At 38.4% G+C, this 27,286-nt stretch overlaps 1 protein-coding gene across 1 annotated transcript; it reads right to left on the bottom strand.

Annotated features, from left to right (window-relative positions):
* prpf19 (pre-mRNA processing factor 19) lies at window positions 1-25,179 on the bottom strand. Its single transcript, XM_056769123.1, has 16 exons — window positions 24,997-25,179; window positions 24,512-24,661; window positions 23,492-23,568; window positions 23,248-23,389; window positions 23,070-23,143; window positions 22,922-22,987; window positions 22,791-22,832; window positions 20,970-21,044; window positions 8,293-8,368; window positions 8,107-8,216; window positions 7,875-8,030; window positions 4,702-4,771; window positions 4,447-4,620; window positions 4,284-4,366; window positions 4,071-4,176; window positions 1-366 (listed from the first exon to the last, which is right to left on the bottom strand). Exons 1-16 carry the CDS (start codon window positions 25,013-25,015, stop codon window positions 269-271), a joined length of 1,518 nt encoding a protein of 505 aa, XP_056625101.1. The 5' UTR covers window positions 25,016-25,179; the 3' UTR covers window positions 1-268.
* Window positions 25,180-27,286: the final 2,107 nt, after the last annotated feature.

A 27,286-nucleotide genomic window follows, 5' to 3' on the forward strand; every position in this document is an offset into this window, starting at 1 on the left:
TAAAAAGAAAAGATTCAACTTTATTGAAGACCATTTCACTCTCCACAAAAGTATACAAAAAGCATGTCATGGAACAATAATAAAGTTTACCAGACTAAGAGAAAAGCAAAGAAAAAAAAAAACTTAAGAAGTATATGCATATCTATTTATACACATGCATAATTGTTTTACTGACATGTTATTTTAGGGGATGAATTTTCATTAAAACGGCAGCAATTTATTAATATCCTTGTCATGTCTCTACTGTTCTACTAATGGAAGTTCAATACTATAGGCTGTAGAATTTTAGACTTCTGTCCATGCCAGTGGAAGCCAGGAACTGGGCATGTTCACCAAAAGCCACACCAGTGACCACACCAGAATGATCTATAAAGACAGAAAGACATGTTAATTAACAGAAACAATGACAATGTGACAACTACAGTGTTTCATCAGATATGCACGCCTAGACTGCAGCTAACTTTTGTATTAACTGCAGTTAATATTAATTTATATTATTATTTTATTGTATAATAACTGTATTAAATAAACAATTTGTTATTTGAATGAGTTCTGTAGTTTTATAGCATTTAAAGAAAACGCATGGGACATTGACTTCGAGCAGTTGGGCTAGGAATCAATTCAAAATATTGAAGAGGCAAGTTTAGCCAAGTAACGTGTCTTCTCTGTTTCTTTTGCTTGTTATCAGAAATAATCTACAGGCTCTCTATTATTATATTTTCTTTTACAAAAGAAACTGTGTTCATTCATATTCAAATGTTGGACTAAGTTCATTCAATTCAATATTTTAATTTCCCACATCCACAAGCTATACAAAATTTTCCCATGTTTCACTCACCCTCAAGACATCCTAACTGAATATGATTTTCTTCTTGAAGAATAATGCAATCGGAGTTATAATCCCACGTATCATTTTACATCCAAATTGTAAAATGCTAATCAACTTTGGCCCAGCAGCTATATCATCTTGTAGCCCAAGACTGGTTGCACACTAGAGCTAAGCAGGGCTGAGCCTGGTCAGTACCTGGATGGGAGAACTACTGGGAAAACTAGGTTGTAATATATATATACCAGTATGGTGACGGGGACACTACACAGTCAAAAAGCACCATCCTTCAGGATGAGACGTTAAACCAAGGTCCTGACTCTCTGTGGTCATTAAAAATCTCAGGATGTCCTTTGAATAAGGGTAGGGGTGTAATGCCAGCATCCTGGCCAAATTCGCCCAATAGCCTCTATACATCATGGCCTCCTAATCATCCCCATATGTACTAATTGAAGTTCCAAAAAGTGCACCTTTCAATCAAATAACTGCTTGACGGTCAGTGGTCTTAATAAAAGTCTTCTGAAGCTAATCGATACATTTAAGAGAAATATCCATATAGACACAGATATTAACGATAATGTCTAACATCTCCAATCCCTCAGATCCAGGCGAACGAGAGGCTTGTTTTTTTGGCAAAGGACGGTGACAAAAGCTCCCGCACAGAGGAGGCAGTGTCCTATTGGCTGAAAACAAAATATGCTGTGTTTGTCACAGGAACTTACGACACTGCGCCTGCGTCATTAAGATCAGTCATTCAACTCTGCTAGACGGTAGAAGTGTAAGGGGAATCAAGAAGTCCTCTTAGATTTTGTGTTACTGTTGATATGCAGTCTCTCTTTAGTGATAGGCCTTACCCATTTGTGAATCATCCCTGCATGCAATTAGGGAATGAACCCAGACCTATGATTGATCAAACTCTTCTTATGCTATTGTTTGATTTGACCACTGGGGGGTGCACGATGAGCGTCACCAGGTTTATGCATAGTGTAGTGTGACAAATCGTGCAAACTTACTTTGAGGTCAAAATGTGTACCTGCTAGGGTTGTTCAGATTGTGTATTAACGATAGTAAGCCATTAAGCCTGCGTGGCATAACAGAAAAGATAAATTGAGACGATGTCAAAATTTTGTTCTGTGTGGGGGTCCTTTAATAAAATTAATGAGAATAAAGTGCAGTGCAAACTCTGCAATGCAAAGCTGGTTTATCATGGATCAACAACTACGATACACAATCATTTGAGGGCGAAGCACCCAGCAGATCCATCCACAGGTCAGCAATCAGTTGCTAGTTTTATGGTCAGACCAACCAATTTGGATGCCAGACGGGCGGAGCAAATAACGGCCCTAACTAGCAAGATGATCGCGGTCCTTCCGATCGGCTTTGTCGAAGGAGAGGGTTTTAAAAATCTTATGTAGTTTGTACAGCCCGAGTTTACTGTTCGTCTAGAAAAACGATCACTGCCAGACTGGAGAAACGTTTTCATGACAATAGAAATGGAATCCTTTTGAGCTATTAATTCATGAAATCGCTCCGAACTGTTAATAAATGCCGTCATTCCGTTAATATGTTTTAACGCGTTTTAAGTCTGGTCTAAAATCTTTATGGCTTTAATATATTTTCTTTGATCAATCACACTGTTTTTTAGTTGGTATAAATGTGCATGCTCATATTTTACAAGGAAATGTCGTAGCATTATGTGTGGTTGATGCTGATCGACGTACTGTTAATAAGTACCGTCATTCGGTTGTTAATATATTAATGTTTCAACACATTATTTTAGCTTGATGTAAGATTGCCTATTCCATAATAGATGAAGCAGTGTGCAGTCATACTGATTTAAAGCGTAAATGTACTCTCTCTCTCTCCGTTTGTGTGTGTGTGTAATACTGTAAATGCATCCATGTGGGGGAGGGGAGCGAATTTCGAATAATTTTCTAATAGTTCTAATCGATCTTCGAATATTATTTTTGCTTTCAATGCCCATCACTAATGTCTAATTTTTTAAATTAAGAAGTTTAAAACAATGTAATACAATACGAGTATAATTGTATTGTTGATTTATTGTTTTCATAACATAAGATTACTTAATAGGATGGGGGTTGTCGAACTTTAAATATTTACCCACTCGTGTTTGTCCCTTCTCCGTGAAGCGTAATGCCATTGTACATAGTTTCTGCAGTAGATGGCAATTTTAACTTTTTCAGTTTGTGATACAGTAATAAGAAGAAAACATCACACAGCAGCGCTGCTCTGAAGGCAGAACAGAATGTAGCTTTTGGTTGCGCTACACTGCCACTTTCTTAAAAAAAAGTTATTAAGTACTGAAAAAGCTATACATTCTTTTAATCGTAGCTGAGCCACCGTCAAGCTACTGAAAAATGTAGCGTTGCTACTTTAGCTGCCCCCAACACCGCGTCACCTAAACTCACCTACTTAAAAGGAAAAATAAAAGTTTAACGATGGATCGCCTCATTATGAAACGAACAAAACAAAAACAAACAACCACCTTGGTTACTTTTCTCTCTGTCTTTTTTCGCTTCGTGAAAGATGAGAAAGCAAAATAAATGGTTTAGCAGTGCAAAAACCTTTTAAGAGTGCTTTCAGCGACAAGAAAGCGCTTGTAAGATAATACAAATAAATCATTTGAAATAAAGTTTGTTTACACCTGTTTTGTGCTTTTTAAACTAATTTAATTCCCACCGAGTTTAAAGGTTCTTTGTCCATCTTGCAGGTAGCCTCATACTCATTGCTTGCAAAGGCCAACCAATCTCTATATTTCAAATTTTGGAGCCAAATCTGTGAAATCACATTAAACTTACATTTACCCATCTTTTCTCTTCTGTTTGCGTCCACAGGAGATGGTACACAAAACACTTTGAGCGTGGGCGAGCGAATTCACCAAGAATAAAATAAAACATCACCAAATTAAAAAATATATTTAATGTTATATGAAGTATTAAAATATTTATCTAAAAATGTATTATAAAGTTTAAGACCTACCATAAGTAAAGTAAGACTTCATATGGCCGTAAAAACATCTAATGCTTTTTAAGGATCCGCGAGAACCCAGTAGAATGCTAATTGCGACCACGCGATTACTTTTGCTTCTGTTTTTTGTCCACAAATCCAGCTTGTCATAGATAAATGCATAAATAGCTCCGCCCCTCGATACGGTCACGTCTCGGCGATCCACAGACCCAAGATAGAATGAACGGATTAAATGATTACAAACTATTACACTCACCAGAAAAGTTGAGGACCTCAGACCACTGTTTACAGATATAAACTCTAATGTCTGACCCACCAACAGCAAGATACGTCCCACTCTGATCAAAGACCAGAGATTTCACCTGCAGGTAAAAGACAGAAATGGTTTCCATTTGACATAAGAATTTTATGAGACCAATAATTAACAGGTCAAAATACAGAATATAAAACATTTAAAAAGATAGCAGACCTCATAATTGTTATCCAGGGTAATTGTCTTAAAATTCTTGAGCTTCCTCAAATCCCATAGTTTCAGTGAACTGTCCTGAGCACCTAAAGATGAAAAGGCAGAAATATGGAAACAGAAAGGACATGGAATGGATATTCGATTGTGTCAGGGTCATATCACCTACCAGTGGCCAAATAGTATCCATTCTCTGAAAAAGCAATGGCTGTCACAGGACCAGAATGGCCAGGGAAATTGGCTACATTAGTCCGTTCCTTCAGATCCCAGATTTTAATCTGAGAATCAGCTGTGCCAGTACCAAAAATCAGACCATCAGGGTGGAACTGAGCACAGGTCAGTGCTGAAGGCACAGGAGATGAGGAACAGGTTAGAACTTTAATGTGCTGATATACAAACAGAACTTACAGACAGCAATACATACCACATGCAGCAGTCTCATCAGTGACTTTGGTCAGAACACGGCCAGTATGAATATCAGAGAAGGCCCAGTACTAGAAAACAAAACAAAGCAAATGGAATATGTAAAGCGGATGTAATGCACGTAGTTTCTGCATCTCATATGAATCTTGAATCATTTCTTCAAAGACTTAAGTTTGATCACATTTATAAAAGACAGTTACAGATGTAAAATTATTTCGAAAACAGTCGACCTTCTGAACACATGCAAAACTAAAGCACTAGCACACAATACATCACATTATCCCTGCATAACGGATTCACAGCAAGTTTGTGTTGTTTATCTTATGAACGCAGGGCTCTAGACTGCGACCAAATGGTCGCATTTTGCTACTATTTTTCCTGCCAGTGCACCAAGTGTTTCTTTATAGTCGCTCCGGTGCGACTGCCAAACTGATCAATATATAATTTTTGCGTATTAGAAATGTAATGCGCAGAAATGTTATTTGCCCAAGCGGGGCATTCAGTCACTCATTTTCGTCTCCCCTCCTTCAATCATTCACTTATCTATCAGTGCCCCGCCCCCAAGATGTAATTCACAGGTAAGAGACGAAAGACCGAAAGAGCAGACGAGTGAAGCACTCAATCTCACAACTGAAATAAATATGCAGAATACAAGAATTTCCCCGGCTAAGGTACAAAACACCAAACATAACGAAATGTGTTGAGAGTATTGTATGTATGTGAAGCTAATTCAGGAACTATACTATTGTATAAAGCTCTCCAACAATACTGCAAAGCGTACAAAATGTTATACTGCAAAGCGTACAAAACGTTATACTGCAAAGCGTACAAAACGTTATACTGCAAAGCGTACAAAACGTTATACTGCAAAGCATACAAAACGTTATATACATCACACTAAATACTATTTATTTGTAAGTCGCTATTGATAGAAGCCAAACGAGTATCAATGCAGCTTTCATGAAAAATAATCCCTAAAAACCTTTAGGTTTCACGGGTTGTTTGAGATATGGACCCATACCAATTTGCCTACCATAGCAATAGGAGCACAGATGATGCAGTGTCCATGGCGGTGCACTCCGTGCTCACACATCTGGACAATAAGGACACTTCCAAGCTTATCATCAAACTTGGAAACCTAGGCATTAACAACTCAACCTGCAACTGGATTATGGATTTCTTGACGAACAGGCCTCAGCTTGTTAGGTTAGGCCACATCTGCTCCACCACCATCACCCTCAACACTGGTGTACCAAAGGGCTGTGTACTGAGCCCCTTTCTCTACTACCTTTTCACACTCGACTGCAGGCCTGTGAACGGGCCTAACTCCAAGTTTGCAGACGATACATCAGTGATTGGTCTCATCAGCAACACCGATGAGACTGCTTACAGGGAGGAGGTCCGGTACCTGGCCACATGATGCTCAAACAACAACCTGCTCCTTAACGACTCAAAGACAAAGGAGATCATCGTGGACTTCAGGAAGGTGAAAGGAGGCACACACGACCCCATCCACATTAATGGGATGGCTGTTGAAAGTGTTTCCAGTTTAAATTCCTGGGGACCCATATTTCGGAGGACCTGTCCTGGACCACCAACACCTCATGCCTGGTCAAGAAGGCTCACCAGCATCTCTTCTTTCTGAGAACACTGAAGAAGAGCCAACTGTCTTCAACTATCCTGGTGAACTCCTATCGCTGCACGATAGAGAGCATTCTGACCAACTGTGTCACAGTCTGGTACGGGAACTGTTCTGTTGCTGAGCGCAGGGCACTGCAGCAGGTGGTAAAAACAGCCCAGGGCATTACAGAGACTACACATTCTTCCATTGAGGACATCCAGAAGAAACGCTGTCTGCGTCGAGCTCGCAGCATTCTCAAGGACTCCTCTCACCCCGCTCAGACTGTTTACACTACTGCCTTCCGGTAGGCGCTTCAGGGGCCTCCGGACTAGAACCAGCAGACTAGAAAACAGCTTATTCCTTGGAGCCGTTTCATTATTGAACTCTGTCCCCCACTGATTCCACTACCCCTCATAACTTTAACTCTAATGCTGCTATTGCATGGTTTACGTTGCACTGCAGGGCTGCCATGCATGACTGAACTGTACACACCAGTACTTCATGTTATCTGCTCTACCGGACTGTTTACACACACATAGCATCATTTGCACTCTATACTGCTCACTTGCACACCAGGAATATTATACTGAATGCTCATTTGCACTAATGGACAACTTTCATAACTGGATTAACTCATCTACTGCACTGTAACTTCAATAACTGCATTAACTCATTGAACATTCCTTCTGTAAAGTATTTTCATAGTACATGCCCATTGTATAGTATTTTCCTAAAATTGTATTCTGTATTTATTCACACTGTATATCCTGCACTTGCTAGTTGCACTTCTGGTTAGACAAAAACTATATTTCGTTACACTGTACTTGTATATGTGTAATGACAATAAAGTTGAATCTAATCTATCTAATATGAGCGCACCCAGAGAGCTCTTAAAGGGGCAGCAGCATCAAAATCTCTATTTATAACGTTCATCAAACAACAAAGGACAGGCCCAAAATCACTCACTGATATTAAAGGAATTGTGTTCCCTTATATGAGTTGTTCACAACAAATAAAGGAAGAAGGTAGATTTAAGAAAGATGTGCTTTAAATATGGTAAACTGTTGAAAGAGTTTACATATACAATACAAATAATTAAATCATAAACAATGACTGGCATTTATTTCTTCTTGATTTAATAATGTATTTAATATATTTTAATGAGGTTTTAGTGATTATTTTTTCTTTCTCAACCCACGACTGTTGCTACCAAATTAAGGGCTGTTGCCACCAACTGAATAACTTGGTAGCACCAGTGCCACCGCTCTCAAGTGTTAGTCTAGAGCCCTGGAACGCAAGTGCCATTTACTTGTAATTGTTATACAAAAGGTGGCACATTTAACATTGTAAAGAAGACGGAATGCATGAAACACTGTGGAACCACTTAGAAAAGAAAAATAACTTGTGATATTCTAATTTTTTTAGAAAGAACAAAATCTGGATTACTGAAAGTTTATTAAGAGATAACTATGATCTGAAATGTAATATGTTGCTTGTTAATAGTTCCTGTACCTAGGGCAAGATTGGTTAGTGAAACTGTGTGGGTCTGTTACCTGGTCCTCAGATGAGCTCAGTAGATAGTCTCCGGTAGCATGCAGAGAGAGACCGGTAACACCTGCTTCGTGAGCCCGGATCACCTGCACACAGTTGGCCCCAGTAACAGACCACACACGGATGGTACTGTCTGGAGATGCTGAAAACACCACCGACTGTCAGAGACAACACATGAGATGTGAGAAACATTGAGCAACTAGGAATGACACCATGTATGAGCAAGGGACTTACCTGAGTGGGGTGGCAGATGACAGATGACACCTTCTTTGTGTGTCCTTTGAGGGTGGCAACAATCTGCTCCTCTCTACGGTCAAAGACCACAACGTTCTTATCTGCTCCACCTGATGAGAGAAAGCGCATGTCAGAAATATATTTGTGGAAGCGTATGTAAGAGTATGCACGTGTGATCGTACATACCAGTGAGGACTTTGTTGGTGTCTGTTGGGCAAAGATCCAGACAGAGGATTCCTGGGATACTGGCACTGTGAAGACCCTAATTAGAAAAGAATGGTGGCAATGGAAAGATCACTGTTTTATCATCACAAGAAATCATATCATATCATATTCTAAATATTCTAAACTGTAGTGAGCTACTTTGTGGTTGACTGCCTTCTACGGGTCATTATATTCAGCGCTGTGCTGTAGGCTGTGTAGTTCAGGTGTATCAGTTACATTGGTGACACTTTAACTTACATTTACTATATATACTGGATGTAAGACAGCCCAACTAAACAGTCTTAGTTTGTAATAACTCATTTATTAAACATAATTTAGAAGGGTGGGAAGGAAGTAAAAGATAATTAATTGATTGACTAACCCAATGCAAGGTTTATTAGAAAGAGAAACGAGGCTACGCTAAATGCCTTCGACACACAGCGCAGTGCACCTCAAGGTTATTCCCAGAGATGGACCTTAGCCATGGTTCAAACTCTTTATTTTCCGACAATGATGTTTAACAACCAGATGTAAATGTACCTCCCACTACTCGCCTAACTACTCAATGACTAAATTCAGGCAAATTTTAGCATATGACTATGGATGCACGGAAGTGAAAATTCTTGGCCGAAGCCCAATTAAAATGAATCTCTTGGCCGAATACAGAAAACAGCATTTCATATTTCATTTTTTTATTTGGCCATTTTTTCAGACTATTGCATTAACTAAATGGTCGAAATGTGATTTTTTTTATTTTGTCTTGCTTTTCAATATAATACAACATAACTTAAAACAAAATTGAGCAAAACAGTTCATTTTGAATAAAAAAGCATATGCTGGTTTGGCATGTTTTGATGCTGGTTTAAGATGACCATGTGCTGGTCCTTATCTGGTCAAACCAGCATCAAAACATACCTAACCCAGCATATGACATATGAGTCCTCTTCCTACTTGAATAGCATATAAGGCGTATAACTGACTGCTGAAAGAATGTACTGTACAACAAGTGTCCTTCAACATTATAAGCCAAAACTGTGAATAAACGAAAACTGTTGGATAATTATTGGCTACACTGCAAAATCATTTCCGGTAGCCGATCATTCGGTGCATCCCTACTTTAGACAAATATGAAAAACGATACAAAATGTAATACATTGGGAAATGGCATTTAAGACTTTTTAATACTTTTAATGGCTTTAATTTTCTCTAAGTGTATTTATCAACTTTTAATAATTTTTTATTCCACACCCTGGTAGTTACAGTTGGGCTCAAAATTATTCAACCGCTAGGTAAATATGACCAAAGGCTGTGAAAATAAATCTGAATCATTAAACCTTTGTATTTAGAAAAAATACAATATTCTTATTCTCTAATGACAGGTTCGATTTTTAAATGTGGGAGTCTCATTATGAAATAAATGTTTTGTCAGGGGAGAAAAGGGTGACAGATGAAAGAACCCCCAAAGATATAAGGTAGGTTGTCAATCAGAATGCCTATTACCAGCACGTTGAGTGCTGCTGACGGGAAATGTTGAAAAACATTTACATGTGAAACTAGTCTGCAAAATTTCCTCCAGGAGGATAATTTACAAAATTCCACCAAAGGCGCTGCCACAATAGTTGTTTTCACAAGAGACAACGGGTTACGTGACACCATGGACAAAGTTTGTGGACAAGATGCCAAATGTAATGTAGTTGTAATGTAGTTGGCTGCACAGTAGAACACAAGTCTTTGTTAAGAGTCCCAACCTTTTGAAGAAAGGAGACAGGAGTGGATATATTTTTTGTGGATATTCCTCAGAAACCCTAAAAAATAACCTGCTTGTTTACACAAAACACTTTAAGCCGGAGTGCTTTATCAACCTGGGACAGTACAAGCAGGATTGCTTCAAAGTTGTTCCTCAAGAGGGATCCAGACCAACAGAACGAGACAAAGCCGATGCATGCCGATGTAAGTCATATTTATCAACAGTCTGAATTGACAAATGTACCTTATATATAGGCATTAGCATATGAAAACGTTAGCAAATGAAAGTGAAGGGAGCCAAGTCAGTCAAGGGCTAAATGGAACATCCAAAGCCAGTGTTAACTTCGTCTATATTTATATGTTATTTGCCAAATAGGCACATGGATTTTAGCTTTATGTATGTTAATACCTTATGTGCATTAATATGTTTAGCTGCGGCAAGCTGTCACTATTGATCTGCTAAGAAAAAGTGGCGATCACAGCATTTAGTTTCGATTTTAACATCTCAAAAAAATTTGTCCTTGGACTAAAAAAATCTGGCACCGCAAACTTGTGAATGACAAGCACTAAAATCCACGTAATTCGTTTAAGATCTGCATGTGCGCATTCCGTCAATTTTACCAAGCATACACGCACAATGTGAGCGCATTACTAGGATGTGCGGTGTGTTGTGATTTTTTTAGTCTCAGGACGAATGATTAGAGAAGTTTAAAATTAACTAATCGTGGAAGAGTTTAGGAAATATAATTTAGCTAAATATAATTTAGTACTACACATGTGTTGTGTTGCCAGGTTCGACGGAAGCCGGGTGATAATGAGTAACTAATTATCATTTAAAGAGACATGTACCAAAGTGTGTTGCTGTGAGCATAGCTGCTTGTGACAAGGCAAAAAGGGTTTTGTTTACACAGCCATTGAGTGTTTTAAGCCGAATACATTACAGACATTTCATGAAGACCCTAATAAATCATACCCACTTGCTAATACGATGAGTCATGGGGGGGAATATCACATTGAGTATTTTTTTTCTCCAAAACACCCTGGGCACAATTATTGGCACCCTTAGAAATTCTTACGGGTAAAATATCTCCCAAGAATATTTCCATTAATATTTGAATTTTCTGAGCACACCAAGGTGACTAGAAACATGTTTTCCAGCCATGACTTGAGAATAATATTAAGCAACAAAGCCCAACCCCCCTTAATAATTCATCACAATGGGTAAAACCAAAGAATATAGTTCTGATTTGCAGCAAAAGATTGTTAAGCTACAAAAATAGAAAGTGGATTTAAAGGCCACATTCCCGCGATCACATTTTTCAACCTTTAGTTAGTGTGTAATGTTGCTGTTAAAGCATAAACAATACCTGCACAATGATAAAACTTCAGTGCCAAGCGAGATGTTGTCATTAACAGAATTCGCTTTTCAAGGACTACAGAGAACTACTTCCTGGTTACATGTCACTATTCAGAGTTCTTTTCAAAAACCTCCGCCCAAAGGAATGAGCCAAAAAAGGGGCAAGATCTTCCTTGGAGTAGAGGAAGAGCCGCTGGAGTAGTGTTTGGTTATCAGAGATTTTAAACATTTGACTGAGCTACACGCTTAACTACATTAACTTTCATCACAAGCCTACAGCTGGTAATAAGAATTCGCCTACACACATTCTAAGATTATCCAATGGTCAAATAACAGCTTCCATGACTTTAACATCGGCTGTTCTGTGTAGTACACTGATATTGTGTGTGCGTATAGCCTCCCTCTAAAACACTTCTATGAAACGTCCTTTGAAGTCCTGCTCGCAAATGTCTCCTGGTCAATCTGTTTGTTTTCTTATCCAACTCTGGTCCAATATAAAAACTAATGCTGTTATTAGTGTTAATTAATATAACGGTCTGATGCTGGTGTCATTTCCCTCGCCATAGTAGGATTTATTTTAATCTCTAACAAAAACTGACATTTGCAGATGCACAAGCATACCTCCGTTACACTTCGATCGATCCGCATGTTTTTAACTGATGAAATTAAGTTGACGACATTTTTACGGACTATTGCTAACAGCCAAAGCTTATGAATACACATGCACCGAGAAGGGGACTGAGCAATCACAACAGCCCGAGAAGCGGAAGCTCGCTGATGTGGCATGGGTGGGACATCTTCACACGCTCCAAGCAGAGAACCAATCACAGATCTGGTCAGGTTTACAAATCTGAGTGTTTCGGAAGGAGGGACTTTATACAGACCGGAAGAAATCCAGTCGTTTTGTGAGAAGAGGGAAACCTGTGAACACTAAACTTGAAATATGTGAAAAATAAAGCGTTTTTAAAAATTAGAACAATGAACATCCATTGTTAAACACCATCAAAAAAACAAAGCCTCTAAAATATCAAAATACTTGGTCCTTTAAAAGGAAATGATTGAAAAAAAAAATCCCATTTCCAACATCAGGGCAATAATTATGAAGTTTTAATGAACTGGAGATGTTGCAAATCTGCCTGAAAGAGAATGTGTGTCTATATTGTCAATGCACAGCAAAGAGAATATTTGGTGTGGCCAAAGACTTTTCAAAGATCACAGATGTATGTTAGGGATGCCACAGTCCTCAATATAATATTAAACAGTGCAGTACGACCTCCACGTTTCAATACATCAAGTGAATCACGGTTTTCTGTTTGTGTACATTTTTTTCTGTGCCCGTAATTATACTGTGAACTGCCTCCGTTCGTGTTTGTCTGTATGCCGAGATACAGCGGGGAAAATAAGTATTTGACACATCAGCATTTTTATCAGTAAGGGGATTTCTAAGTGGGCTATTGATACAAAAGTTCCACCATATATAGCCATCAAGCCAAATATTGAATACATACAAAGAAATCAGAACATTTAAGTATACAAGTTCAGTCATAACAAATAAAGTGAAATGACACAGGGAATAAGTATTGAACACACGAAGGTAACAAGGTGCAAAATGGCATAGAAAGCCAGGAGATCACCTGAAATCTGACAGTATTGAGAGAGAAATCCTGCCCCCTATCAGTACTAATTGAAATCAGCTGCTTTAGTCCTAATTGATGGCCTATAAAGGCTTCTCATTACCTAGGAGGCACACAGGAAAGACTTCATGATGGGTAAAAGCAAAGAACTCTGTAGATCTTCGTAATCTTATCGTTGAAAAGCATTTTGATGCAGAATGCTGAATGTTCCTGTGAGCACTGTGGGGGCCATTATCCGGAAATGGAAAGAGCATCAGTTCACCCTAAACCGGCCACGATCAGGTGCTCCACGTAAGATCCCTGTCCGAGGAGTCCAAAGAATAATCAGGAGAGTTCTCCAAGATCAAAGAACCACTCAGGCAGAACTTCAGGAAGACCTTGCATCAGCAAGTACTGTTGTTTCAAAGAAAACTATAAGCAATGCACTGAACTGCCGTGTGCATCCATGCATGCTCACCACGCAAGACTCCATTGCTGAACAAAAAGCATGTTGTGGCTTGGTTAAAGTTTGCGAAAGAGCATTTGGAGAAGCCTGTGGACTTTTGGGACACTATAGTATCAGGAAGGAGACAGGTCAGGAAGGAGACAGAATGACAGTTAACCAACTGTCTGCTTGCCGTCTCGCGTTACAGAATACACAAAATATACAACATGTAATAATCCCTTTTTACAAACAACATAAAATAGAGACCGTGTCTGTCCCCCGGATTAGCAAACATAAGATTAGCAAACTTACTCTTGAAAGCAATTTAATAAACGTTAAACAAATCAAACATGAACAAAATACAGATAATCAACTGTTACGAGTCGGGTTGCTTAATATTAGATCTCTCTCAAATAAAGCACTTTTTGTTAACGATTTGATAACCGATCATAAAATAGACATGCTTTGCTTGACAGAAACATGGCTAAAGCCAGATGATTATATTACTCTAAATGAATCCGTTCCCCAAGATTATTACTATAAACACGAGCCTCGTCTAAAAGGTAGAGGGGGAGGTGTCGCTGCACTTTAGAATAATTCTTTTATCACCTCTCAGAAGTCCAATTTTAAATACAATTCTTTTGAAGTCATAGTACTTCACGTATCAACACCTAATACTAAGGACAAGGCATTTTTAAAATTTATTCTAGCTACTGTATATAGGCCTCCAGGGCACCACAGAGATTTTATTAAAGATTTTGGTGGGTTCGTATCAGAACTAGTACTGGCCGCAGATAGAGTCCTTGTCGTCGGTGACTTTAATATCCATGTAGACAATGATACAGATGCCTTGGGACTGGCTTTTAAAGACACTCTTAACTCAATGGGCGTTAGTCAACATGTGTCAGGACCCACTCACCTTACATTACATTACTTACATTTACATTTAGCAGACGCTTTTATCCAAAGCGACTTACAGTGCATTTATTACAGGGACAATTCCCCTGGAGCACCTTCGTAATCATACTTTAGATTTAATACTTTCTTATGGTATAAATGTGGACGATGTTAAAATCGTTCAGCAGAGTGAAGATATTTCGGATAATTATCTGATATTAAGTTTGCTTCAACGGCCTACGGCTGCAAATCAAACTCCTTGTTACAAATATGGTTGAAAGATTACTTCAACTACCAAAGATGCGTTTCTCGACAATCTGCCTGAAATGTCTAAAATATCTAGCATGAGTCAAAACGTTGACGATTTCGACATTACTATTGAAAATTTTAACTCTACTTTCTCGGAAATATTAGACACAGTTGCTCCTCTGCGTTTAAAGAAAATTAAAAATAGCAGCGCAACACCGTGGTATAATGAACACACTCAGACTCTAAAAAAAGCGTCCCGGAAAATGGAGCGCAACTTTAAGAAAACTAATTTAGAGGTATTTCGTACAGCATGGAAGGATAGTACTCGAAATTATAGGAATGACATAAAAACGTCTAGATCCGCCAACTTTTCAACACTAATAGAGGAAAACCATCACAACCCTAGGTTTTTATTTAACACCGTGGCTAAATTAACAGAAAATAAGTCGTCATCGACGTCAGATTCTGATTATCAGCATAACAGTGATGAATTTATGAACTACTTCACGAGTAAAATCCAAGATATAAGAGAAAAAATTATAACAATGCAACCTGTAGTGAAATCCGCTGAACAAACTAACTACAGCACCCCTAAGGAGAAATTGCTATTATTTTCTACAGTAGATCACGATGAACTGTCTAAAATCATTAGATCATCTAAATCAACAACATGCATGCTAGACCCTATACCTACAAAACTACTGAAAGAAATGCTCCCAGAAATTATAGATCCTCTTCTCAGTATTATTAAAACGTCTCTGACATTAGGACATGTGCCTAAAGCAATTAAGGTAGCTGTTATAAGGCCTCTTTTAAAAAAAACCAAACTCGACCCTAAAGAACTAGGGAATTACCGGCCTATATCGAATTTACCTTTTATATCTAAAGTTCTGGAAAAAGTAGTTTCAACACAAATATGTTCCTTCCTCTAAAGGAATGACATTAATGATGAATTCCAGTCTGGATTTCGAGCATGTCACAGTACAGAGACCGCTTTGATCAGAGTTACAAATGATCTGCTTTTAGCATCTGACCATGGCTGCATTTCATTATTGGTGCTGCTAGACCTCAGTGCTGCATTTGACACCATTGACCACAGCATACTTCTACATAGACTCGAAAATTACGTCGGCATTAACCGAATAGCATTGAAATGGTTTAGGTCTTATTTATCCGACCGTTTTCAATTTGTAGCAATAAACAATGAGGTGTCCCGCAAATCACAAGTCCAGTACGGTGTACCACAGGGCTCAGTCTTGGGGCCTCTGCTCTTCGCATTATACATGCTACCTCTAGGACAGCGGTTCCCAATCCTGGTCCTCGCGACCCACCGCTCTGCATATTTTGTGTATCTCTCTTGTTTAACACACCTGATTTAAATCTCTAGCTCATTAGAAGAGACCTTAATGAATGAACCGCGTTCCGATTACGTGTTCCCTGAACTGTGTTCATTGCTCTCTACTCCCTGCACACATGAAATCGGCTGACGTTAACTTAAGAACACGAAGAACAAAATTTACTACGGAAGATTGAAGGGTAATTTAACCGTAATTTTGAGATTTGCGCAACATTATCCACATTTCGAACGGGATTTATGGCAGAATATCTAGTGATGTTTACTTCGCAGGGCTCTCATGGGCGTATTAAACAAACCTCCGAAGCGGTAGGAGAAGCATACAAAATATGCAGAGTAGGGAACCGCTGCTCTAGGAGATATGCCCCATAAAATCCTCGTCATCAGCTAAGAATCTTGGCGTTGTATTGGACAGTACTCTGTCATTTGAAAGCCATGTCGCCAACACCTGTAAAATTGCATTTTTTCATTTTACGAATATATCCAAATTACGTCATATGCGGTCACTGTCAGATGCAGAGAAATTAATTCATGCATTCATGACATCAAGACTAGATTACTGTAATGCACTTCTAGGTGGTTGCCCTGCGGGCCTATTACAAAAACTGCAACTGGTTCAAAACGCGGCAGCTCGAGTTCTTACACGTACAAAAAAGTATGAGCATATAACCCCTGTTCTGTCAACCTTGCACTGGTTACCTATAAAGCATCACATTAACTAAGATCTTGTTTATTACCTATAAAGCCCTACATGGTCTACCGCCGCAGTATTTGAATGAACTTCTATTGTATTACAGACCTCCACGTACATTACGCTCTCAGGCGTCCTGTCAGTTGGTAATACCTAGAATTTCAAAATCAAGTGCAGGTTGTAGATCCTTTTCTTATCTAGCGCCTAAACTTTGGAATATTCTTCCCTGCACGGTCCGGGAAGCAGACACACTGTCAGTTTAAATCTAGACTAAAGACTCATCTTTTTAATCTTGCATACACTACACCTCCATAATATTAATCCTCAAAGGATTTAGGCTGCATTATTTAGATCAACCGGAACCAGGAACACATCCAACAACAAATGATGTACTTAATGCATCAAAGAGTGCAGAACAGTACTCTACTCTCAGCCAGTCTTGTCTCTTTGTTCCAAGGTTACCGCAGGATGCAGTTCATGCCCAGACCTGATGGGAGAGCTGAGAATCGGAAGCTGTGACCTGACAAGAACTAAGAGGATAGATCTGGATATAGGACGCGACAACTTTGTTTTTCCTACAACATTTCAAATGCTATTAGATTGTTAATGATAATCTTAAATCCTCAATTTTTATATTTTTATTAAGCCTTGTTGTGCAAGCACAGTTGAGCTTGTGCAGAAGCAGCAGCTTTTGCCAGAGGGGAACTGGAATCCCCTGGTTGGCCTGGGTTCCCCTGAAGTTTTTTTTCTCGATGGGAGTTTTGGGTTCCTCACCACCGTTTGCATATCTTCCTGGCCGGGGGGGCTGCTTTAGAATTCATACTTGTATTCAATGTGTCTCATGTACAGCTGCTTTGTAACAATGAAAATTGTAAAAAGCGCTATATAAATAAAGTTGAGTTGAGTTGAGTATGGTCAGATACAAGCAAAATTGAACTTTTTGGCAGTCATTCTACACACCATGTTTGGAGAAGAAATGGCACTGGCAACCACCCCAAGAACACGATACCAACAGTTAAGTTTAGGGGGTGGAAGCATCATGGTTTGGGGATGCTTTTCAGCAAGGGGTACTGGCAGACTTCATATTATTGAAGGCAGGATGAATGGAGAAATGTACCGGGACATTCTGGATAGAAATCTGCTGCCACCAGAAGGCTGAAAATGAAAAGTGGCAAGACAATGATCCCAAACACAAGCCCAAGGACACAATGAAGTAGTTTCAAAGAAAGAAAATCAAGCTGCTTGAATGGCCCATTCAATCACCTGACCTAAATCCCGTAGAAAATCTTTGGAGAGAACTGAAGATCAAAATTCATAAAAGAGGCCCAAGGAACCTTCCAGATTTGAAGACCATTTGTGTGGAAGAATGGGCCAGAATCACTCCTGAGCAATGCAGACGATTGTTCTCTGCATAGAAGAGGCGTCTTGAAGCTGTAATCACCAAAAAAGGCTAATCTACAAAGTATTAAATAAAGTGTGTTCAATACTTATTCCATGTGTCATTTCACTTTATTTATTACGACTGAACTTGTATACTTAAATGTTCTGATTTCTTTGCATGAATTCAATATTTGTCTTGGCTACATCTGGTGGAAATTTTGTGTCAATAGCCCACTTAGAAATCCCCTTACTGATAAAAATGCTGATGTGTCAAATACTTATTTTCCCCCGCTGTAGATAAATGCATCCCCAATATATAATAAAGAGAGGTGATCGTGCGGTGAAGCGAGACTGCCTGCAACGCAAGAAGGAATGTGCTGTTGTCGAGTACAATGCTGACGAACAGACGCGAGCTGGCTTTATTGTATTCCCGTTGTACCATCCTAGCACCATGCAAAAGACCGTTTAACGAAAGTCATGCCACTCAGCAGCCTTTTGGACAGCTATTTACGTCATAGCAAGAGCGCCTCCAAGCAGGTATTTAGCATTGCATTTCTTTTCATTTATTACTATGGCAGTGATGCACCTTGTTAATATATTATCCTTGACCTTCACCTATCATTCCCATTGAGGAAAAGTTTACTTCAATTTTAGCGATCGCAAGTTTTACTCTGATGTGCAAAACCTCTTCGAGAAGGTTATTTTACTGGAATGTTGATGAACAGTAAACCAAAAACTGCTGTGAGCTGCCAGTGTCAATCTTTACATGTATTAATGCACCAGGAATTAGTACAAGCAGTTTTTTGCATAAAAATAAAATAAGTTGAGTAAAATAAAAATTCAGTAGTTTTTTTCTTAAGTTTTTACTGTTCCAGTCACATAAACTTAAAACAATCAAAAAACACTTTAATATGCCAAAGCCATCAGAACCGAACAGAGTCGAAAACCGTGGGCAATAAACAGATGTTTGTATTGAATGGGTGAGCTGTATTGTTGCATCCCTACCAATTATACATGTCTAAATCCATCCGATGTTTTATGCACAGCTCTTCCTTGAACCACAGCTCTTTTATCAGTAGGAAGGACTGCTCGATCTAAAATAACTACGAGATTGAGTTGTTTAAAACTTACATTTGAAAAAGCAACACTCACCAAACATCATCACTATAATTAAATGAAAAGGTTTGAAGAACAGTGATAGAATATGACCATTGGCATTTCTTGAAACAAATCGTTGTTCTTCCGTTTCTCATATTCAGAGTTTCTGCACAAGAGCACCCTCTAGCTTTCGGATGTGGTGGTATTTAACCGTAATTCATTTAGAAACCGAGACCATGATTGTGGGTTCAGACCACCGCCAGAGTCAAAAAAATAATAATTGGCCGCCCTGCCAACAACGCTGTAGAAAGAGTCTTGGGCCCTCTAAAGTAGATTGAAATCTTATCTTGTATTAAATGGGGCCTCAAAGGAAACAAGCTTGTTGATCTTGTGCAAACTGACCACAAGAAATTGATCGGTGGAAAGAACTTTATTGTAGTTACACGTTTGCTAATGAAATAATATTCTGCAGCAGTAACACATTTTGCATGCTCTGGCTCTCAAGTTGAAAGCATGAAATTCTTGCTTATTTACAAAAAATGTATAACGTTAATTCACATCATCAGCAACTCCGAAACCTTTGTCCACGCATCATTTTTATTTATTAAATATAAATTTTACACGAAAATGAACACGTTTTTTTTTCTGCTGAGCATCATATCTGACTAAGGAGATAGACAAATGACACCACACCGCTTTTGCATTGCATTTTTGCGTCAAATTATCGCTTTACAGCTTTAACAAATTTGAACAGAAGTACAGAAACGTATGAGAATGCACTTTATTTGCACGCATGCGTGCTTTTATCGAAAGGGAGACTGCACTGATTCTTACCCTACCAGTTTTTATGATGCAGATGTAACGTTTCTTCAATTGCTTCCGCTGCCTGAATGGATGTTTTTGTCTGCACGCACGCAGGTTAAATTTGCAATGCGCGGCAGCTTCAATGAGTCAGCGCAGCCGCGCACGTGCACGTGCACAGGTTAACGATAACATTGGTTGTAATATTTCTATACCCATGCTTTACATTTTTACCAAAAAGTTGCCTGCGAGTAAACAGTAATTAGCAGGCCCCTTGCAGTTCTACTGTGGAACCCCATGGGCCGAGTACACCTGGTTGAAGACCCCTGCATTGGAGCACAACTGCTAATTTAATAACTTGTGACTACGGTCATTCCAAACAAAGAGACCGAGGAAAACAGCACAAAAAAATCAAATCTCCTGAAGGGACATACAAACCATCTTATGTGAGGGTTGTTGTACAACCAAAATTAACTGTGAAAAAAATTCTAGTTAACATGTTCCTAAAATAATGTATTCACCACATTGGATTCTGACATTCTTATTGCAATGCGTATATAGACGGTTTCATCGGACACACTCACCTAGCCCAAACTTAACTCCCGGACTGTTTTCTATCGGTCTGGCTAGTGGCAAATGATATAATAATTTATATAAATTTACTAGAATAATTGTTTAAATGAATAATGCTGAATTTATCTTTTATTAACTTGACTAAATAAACTATTTGTTGAAGAGGTAGTGTACCTTTACAGCATTTAAGTTTAGCCAAGTAAATCAATAGTTAAGCTGGCATGAATCGGCACAGAGTGGAACGATTAAGCAACGAGAACGATTCGGAACAAGGGTGGAAAAGCAATTATACTTTTAACTTGCTAGCTATTGTAATTTACATTTTCTTTCTTCAGCAAGAAGAAAAATCCACAAAAGCGCACCTGTGTAGTAAACTTTGACGGTTTATGTTGTTGCTTTGAAACCATCTATACACGTGTATATATTGTGTGAATATGACGTAAGCGGACACATACAGCATGACTCGCCACTTGCCGATACTTGCTGAGATCTTCTGCTCTGACCAGCTCCTCTGGTACAGTCTTTCCTCTCTAAGAAAAAACACAAGATAAGCCATTGTCCGTTCATGCATGCACAGCCAAAAATATACAGGTACATCACAATATTTTATTCGTGAAAAATATCAATATTTTTGGTCACTCAATTCAGAAAGTGAAACCCAATTATTACATAGATTCATTACAAAGAGTGAAATATGTCAAGCCTTTATTTCTTGACATTTTGATGATTATGGCTCACAGATTATGAGAACCCAAAATTTAGTGTCTCAGAAAATTTGAAAATTACATAAGATCATAAAAAAAAAGGACATTTTAAACAGAAATGTCAGGCTTCTGAAAAGTATGTTCATTTCTATGCACTTAAAATAGGTAGGGCCTCCTTTTGCATGCATTACTTCAACAATGTTGCATTGCATGGAGGCAATCAGCCTGTGGCACTGCTCAGGTGTAATGGAAGCCCAGGTTGCTTTGATGACGGCCTTCAGGTCATCTGCATTCTTGGGTCTGGTGTCTCATCTTCCTCTTGAGAATACCCCATAGATTACCTTTGGGGTTAATGTCAGGAGGGTTTGCTGGCCAATCAAGTACAGTACCACCATTGTCATTGAACCAGATTTTGGTACCTTTGGCAGTCTGTGGAGTTGCCAAGTCCTGCTGGAAAATGAAATCCGCATTTCCATACAGCTTGTCAGCAGAAAGAAGCATGAAGTACTCTAAAATTTCCTGGTAAATGGCTGCTTTGACTGTGGACTTCAGAAAACACAGTGGACCCAACTTTCAGCTGAATGTATATTTAGCATTTTGTTTGGAAATCAAGGTCCCAGAGTCTGGAGGAAAGTCGAGAGGCATAGAAGCCATGTTGCTTGAAGTCCAGTGTGAAGTTTCCACAGTCAGTGATGATTTGGGCTGCCATGTCATATGCTGGTTTTGGTCCACTGTGTTTTCTGAAGTCCAGTCAACGCAGCCATCTACCAGGTCATTGTAGAGCACTTCATGCTTCCTTCTGCTGACAAACTTCAAGGAGATGCTGATTTGATCTTCCAGCAGGACTTTGCAGCTGCCCACACTGCCAAAGTTACCAAAAGCTGGTTCAATGACCATTGTGGTACTGTGCTTGATTAGCCAGCATACCCACATGATCTGAACCCCATAGAGAATCTATGGGGTATTGTCAAGAGGAAGATGAGAGACACCAGACCCAACAATGCAGCTATCAAAGAAACCTGGGCTTCCATTACATTTGAGCATTGCCACAGGATTGCCTCCATGCCACGCCACATTGATTGATGCAGTGATTGATGCAAAAGGAGGCCCAACCAAATATTGATTGCATAGAAATGAACATACTTTCAGAAGCATGACATTTTTGTTTAAAATATCCTTTTTTTATTGATCTTATGTTATATTCAAGTTTCCTGAGAAACTGAATTCTGGGTTTTTATTATCTTTTAGCCATAATCATCAGAATTCCATGAAATAAGGCTTGAAATATTTCACTATTTGTAATGAATCTTTATTTACATTTATGCAGACATTATCCTATACATTTATACATAGGTATATGCAATCCCCTGGGATCGAACCCACAACCTTGCGGCATTAACGCAATGCTCTTACCACTGAGCTACAGGAAAGCTTTATAATTTATGGGTTTCACTTTCTGAAATGAGTGACAAAAAATATTTACCCTTTTCACGATATTCACATTCATTGAGATGTTCCTGCAAACATGCATAGATGACCAAAAAATGCAAGCACTGCAATTCACATATTCACCTTCTTTCTTTCCGTGGTCAGGACAGTGGCCTTGTCTTGGAGCTGAAAGACAGAAAATCGTTCTCATCACTGTATATTCAAATATAACAAATAGCTATTTAAACAGTCATTGGTTTCTTGTGTACATGTACCTTCTGTATAATCTCCGGAGTCATTCCAACTAGCTCACTGATCTCCATGGGCTCACTACCAGCACCCTGAAAGATCAAGTATTTCGAAAATTCTGTTTAAGCAATCATAACATTTAAACACCAATCACTGTCAAGGACATTAACTAACCACAGCAGCAGGCTGCGAAGCAGGAGCAGCCTGCGGAGCAATAAGTCCAGCCTGAGGTTTGAGTGTAGCCAAGGCTGCAGGCAAAATAACAAAACAAAATTACATCCAAAAAATAATTGACAGCACAAATCTAAACCTGTCTGATGCCAGTCTCCATGTAATGCAGATTTGCCCTTACCCTCTCTGGCTGCAGTGACCTCTTTTGTTAGGCGCGCGATGACTCTGCAGGCCGCATCGTGCTGGTAGAGAGCATGAGACAGCTCCTGACGTGTGGTCTGCAACTGCTGCCTCAGAGTGAAACTGTGCAGCATTACAGCATCCTTAAAAAGAGATGGTAACAAACTCACTTAGCAGCTTTGTTAGAAAAAATATATATTTACACATATATTCTTTTTTTCGTAATGTGGTTGTAGTTAACTAACCCATTCATCCTGCAGAGATTTAAGGATAGCAGGAATACTTGTGGCAGATGGAGCCTTTGGTCGAATGGGGTGATAGACTAAAAATAAAGAAATATACATTCATATGTATTATTATATTACGTTTATACAAACACACCACAGAAGAGAGAATTGACAGCAACCATAGATGAATACATGCAACATGCATATTTAAAATGAGTGTCATAGTCACAAAATGCAATATTTTGATTACAATTCTCAGTGTATTAAGAATTGTATGTATATTATCTAAGCAAATTGTGTGTATATTATCCAAAACGGCTAATAAGCTGACTAGAAAATAAAGCCATGCCTTTACCAATCTTTAGGCTGACATATTTCTATTTTACTGCTCGTTCTAAATTACATTTAATGTTGGGTCTATGTTTTCTTAAAATGTGTCAACCTCAAGGTTTTCAGGACCATGTTGTGAAGCAGTAAATTTCTACTGTCTGAACTTGGTAGCATCGACGTAATATGTTCCAGTTAGAACAGTGGTGGGGAACCTTGATCCTGGAGGGCCACTGTCCTCCCTGCAGAGTTTAGTTCCAACTAGCTCCAACACACACACCTGCTATGAAGTTTCTAGTAATCCTGAAGACTTTGATTAGCTTGATCAGGTGTGTTTGATTAGGGTTGGAGCTAAACTCTGCAGGACAGTGTCCTTCCAGGATTTGAGTAAGATGCAGGTAGACAGAACATTGAAACACAACAAAGATTATTCAGTAAATCATGCTAGCATCTAGTTCTATCATCACTCTGTTTTATCCCTGCTTTTCTGTCTTATCCCTGCTTTTCTGTCTTATCCTTGCTTTTCTTTCTCGCCATCTCTATATTTTCCTTGTGCTACAGTTAAGGTTTCAACACACAGCAGAGAGACCTTTAACTTCAAAAAACGGACAAAGTAATTTTCCTGACATAACAAGAGCATGAAAATCTAGTGAACAATCTAATTCTTAGATCTGTAGGATCTATCATTATTGGAACGGTCTGCTATTTCACCCTTTATATCTACGAGTTGTTCTTCAGACAACGGTTGTCCATTGATGGGATCGGCTCCATTCTCTGCGATGTACTTTTCAATCAGACGTCTCTCGAACACTTGGTTGGACACAGGAGAGACGCAGGGGTGCTCCGGTACCTCATTTGAGACTAAAGGGAAAGAAAGATCATTACTAACGGCAAAGATAAAAAAATATATGATCTTTACTACTTTGCAACAGAAGAAATAACCATTATAACTTGCCAATATTTGTTTTTAGCGTGCATAAAGGCTTTAAAGATATAATGTCACGTTCAAGCGTCACAACACCTGCATGCGGTAATTTCATAATCAATTTCTTCTAGTTTAACGCCAAAGAACTATGGAATAAATATACTGTTTTCCAAAGAGAAACATAAACAGTTTGAAAGTGCAGGAAATGTTACACAACAATGGCTAATGCTACACTTGGCTAGTCAATCATGCTAGAAACAAGCTCACTTACTCGCACAAACAAGAGACATTTTGCTCAAAGCTACGCGCTTCCGTTTAAAAATAAAATCAAGAATACACTAAACCAATGCGCTGAAGTATTAAGTATTGACTCTCGGTTAAATCGCAATGCTGCACGTCTTTACTGAGAACACGTTGAAGAGTCGTGCCGCTCAAACTGCACTGCATGATGGGAGGCGAGTTCCTTTTCTTTGTCTTTTGGAGTTTCACGGTGGTTGGCAAACCAAGCTTCTGGAACATTACCGCCACCTACTGGACTGGAGCGTGTAGCGCAAAGAGTGTATAGAATACCAAGAGGCCAAACTCTGGTGCGGCTTTGGTAAACAGCCACTAGGAGGTCTTCGGTAGCGCGGCCGCCATTTTGGGTTGAAAATGCCAGCTGGAAAACAGCGCAGACATACAGAATGGCAATATAGAAATATTCTCAAATTAAGTCCTCAGTAAAAAAATGGACACCTACAGTGAATGTTGTATTGTGCTATATATGTTTTCAGTTCTGGAATCCAACCATAGCCTACTTTTCATTTTATGCAATTTAACACATTTATTATTACGTTAACATGTACATTTGGCATTAGTTTTTATCTAAAGCGACTTCCATTGCACTGTACTACATATTTGTTTATGACTATGTGCAATCTCCTAGGATGGAATCAATTGGCGTTGCTAGCCCCATGCTCTAACCACTGAGCCAGAGCAAAGCTATTGGTTAATATTACTCTAATATCTCAGAATGAATTGTGTACGTTTTAATCAACTTGAACACACTACGAACATGATGATTTTATGGATTTAATGGTAGTATGCTAATGTTAAATCCAAAACACGTCTGCAAATATGCATTTAATTATAGTTTTAATGGAAATGTCTAATAGTTCATGATGTAACTATTAGAATATACATATTTTTTTTTTTGGCAAGGATGCATATTCTCAAAAAACAATAGAAACCCAATTCCAATTTTAATTTCCACTAAAATACAATTATAAACCACTAGGGTTGCTTTTTCCATTAAAAATTGTGAATTTGACTGATAAGTATGCGAATTTGTCCTATGGTGTGACAGCAAAAATGTATGGGACAAACAATAAAGAAAAATCTTTCTATAAGGTTTTATATTATAAACATACATATTCATAAAATATTATATTACAGTTTGTTTTCTAAATTTTGATATGTCACACAGGACACGATTTATTAAGCAACTACCCATTTATTGTACAAAAGCAGGCTATAACGCTTCAACCTGTTACACAAACTACAAAGTTTCCAAAACGAAAGTAAAAAAATTGCTGCTGCGTCCGAAATCGCCTACTTCCATCTAATGTATATATATATATATATATATATATATTTAATTTAACGGGAGGAAATGTGGGAATTATGTTAAACTGAAACAATGAATGTGGTGTGAAATTGTGTGAAATATACGATGAAGGTTGCAGCAGTTTGTCTTTCGACTACACATGCAAAATCCGCGATGGGACTGAGTTGGAAATGGAGACACAGAGTGATACCCGTCATAATCTGAAGACCACGCCCACACCAACTCTTGTCATTTTTTATTTTACAAAAAAAAAATGTCTAAAAACTGATATGTGACAATGTGAATAGCAAACAACCTTGCCGGCATTTCAACGCAACGTCAGGTACCATGGTTGAATCAACGGTGAATTACCTTTCGATTTTGCCGGCGTACCTGTTATTATGCTTAAACGTCAACACTGAGATGTAAACTATGATTTTCGGTACACATAGTGTTTTCAGCAACTAATAAAACTTGCTGTACATGATTTGCAATTGGACGGCATAAAGAAAAAAAATCTCTTTCTAACAATTAGATGTTCATTAATCTGCAGTGCAGGGATGAGATGCTTCATTTTCTAAAGAAAAAGTTTTGAACATTTACACCAAATGGAAAAATAATTTTCTTAGAATTTAAATATACATCTTTATTCTACATTTACACTTTCACATAATTTATTGAAAAAAATTCTCATTCAACAACAAAGCACTTTCTTAAGGGTTTAATGATATCAGAATGCAGAGGGAAAAAGCTTTTAATTCTAATTTCATACACACTGCAAATATACACAATAGCCTATATATAAATAATAACAAACATATGTACTCATTTTGTGACCAACATATGTACTCATTTCGTAACATTCTAAAATCTCAACAATTAAGTGAAAAAGAATCCAAGTAAAAGTAAGGAAAGTTTGTAGAACAAGAAGTCTTTAGTAGAACTTAACATTTTACTAGCAACAGTCATTAAAAAA

The sequence above is a fragment of the Triplophysa dalaica genome, chromosome 16 (genome assembly GCF_015846415.1).
Source record: "Triplophysa dalaica isolate WHDGS20190420 chromosome 16, ASM1584641v1, whole genome shotgun sequence".
Taxonomy (NCBI): Eukaryota; Metazoa; Chordata; class Actinopteri; order Cypriniformes; family Nemacheilidae; genus Triplophysa; species Triplophysa dalaica.

What these genes read in the sequence shown, in the direction of transcription:
- prpf19 (XM_056769123.1), bottom strand. An exon ending in ACAACTCGTAGATATAAAGG is followed by an intron (nt 23,569 to 24,511) that starts GTGAAATAGCAG and finishes CTTTATTTTTAG; the next exon opens with TCTATCACCCCATTCGACCA. An exon ending in CTCCGGAGATTATACAGAAG is followed by an intron (nt 22,833 to 22,921) that starts GTACATGTACAC and finishes TCTGTCTTTCAG; the next exon opens with CTCCAAGACAAGGCCACTGT.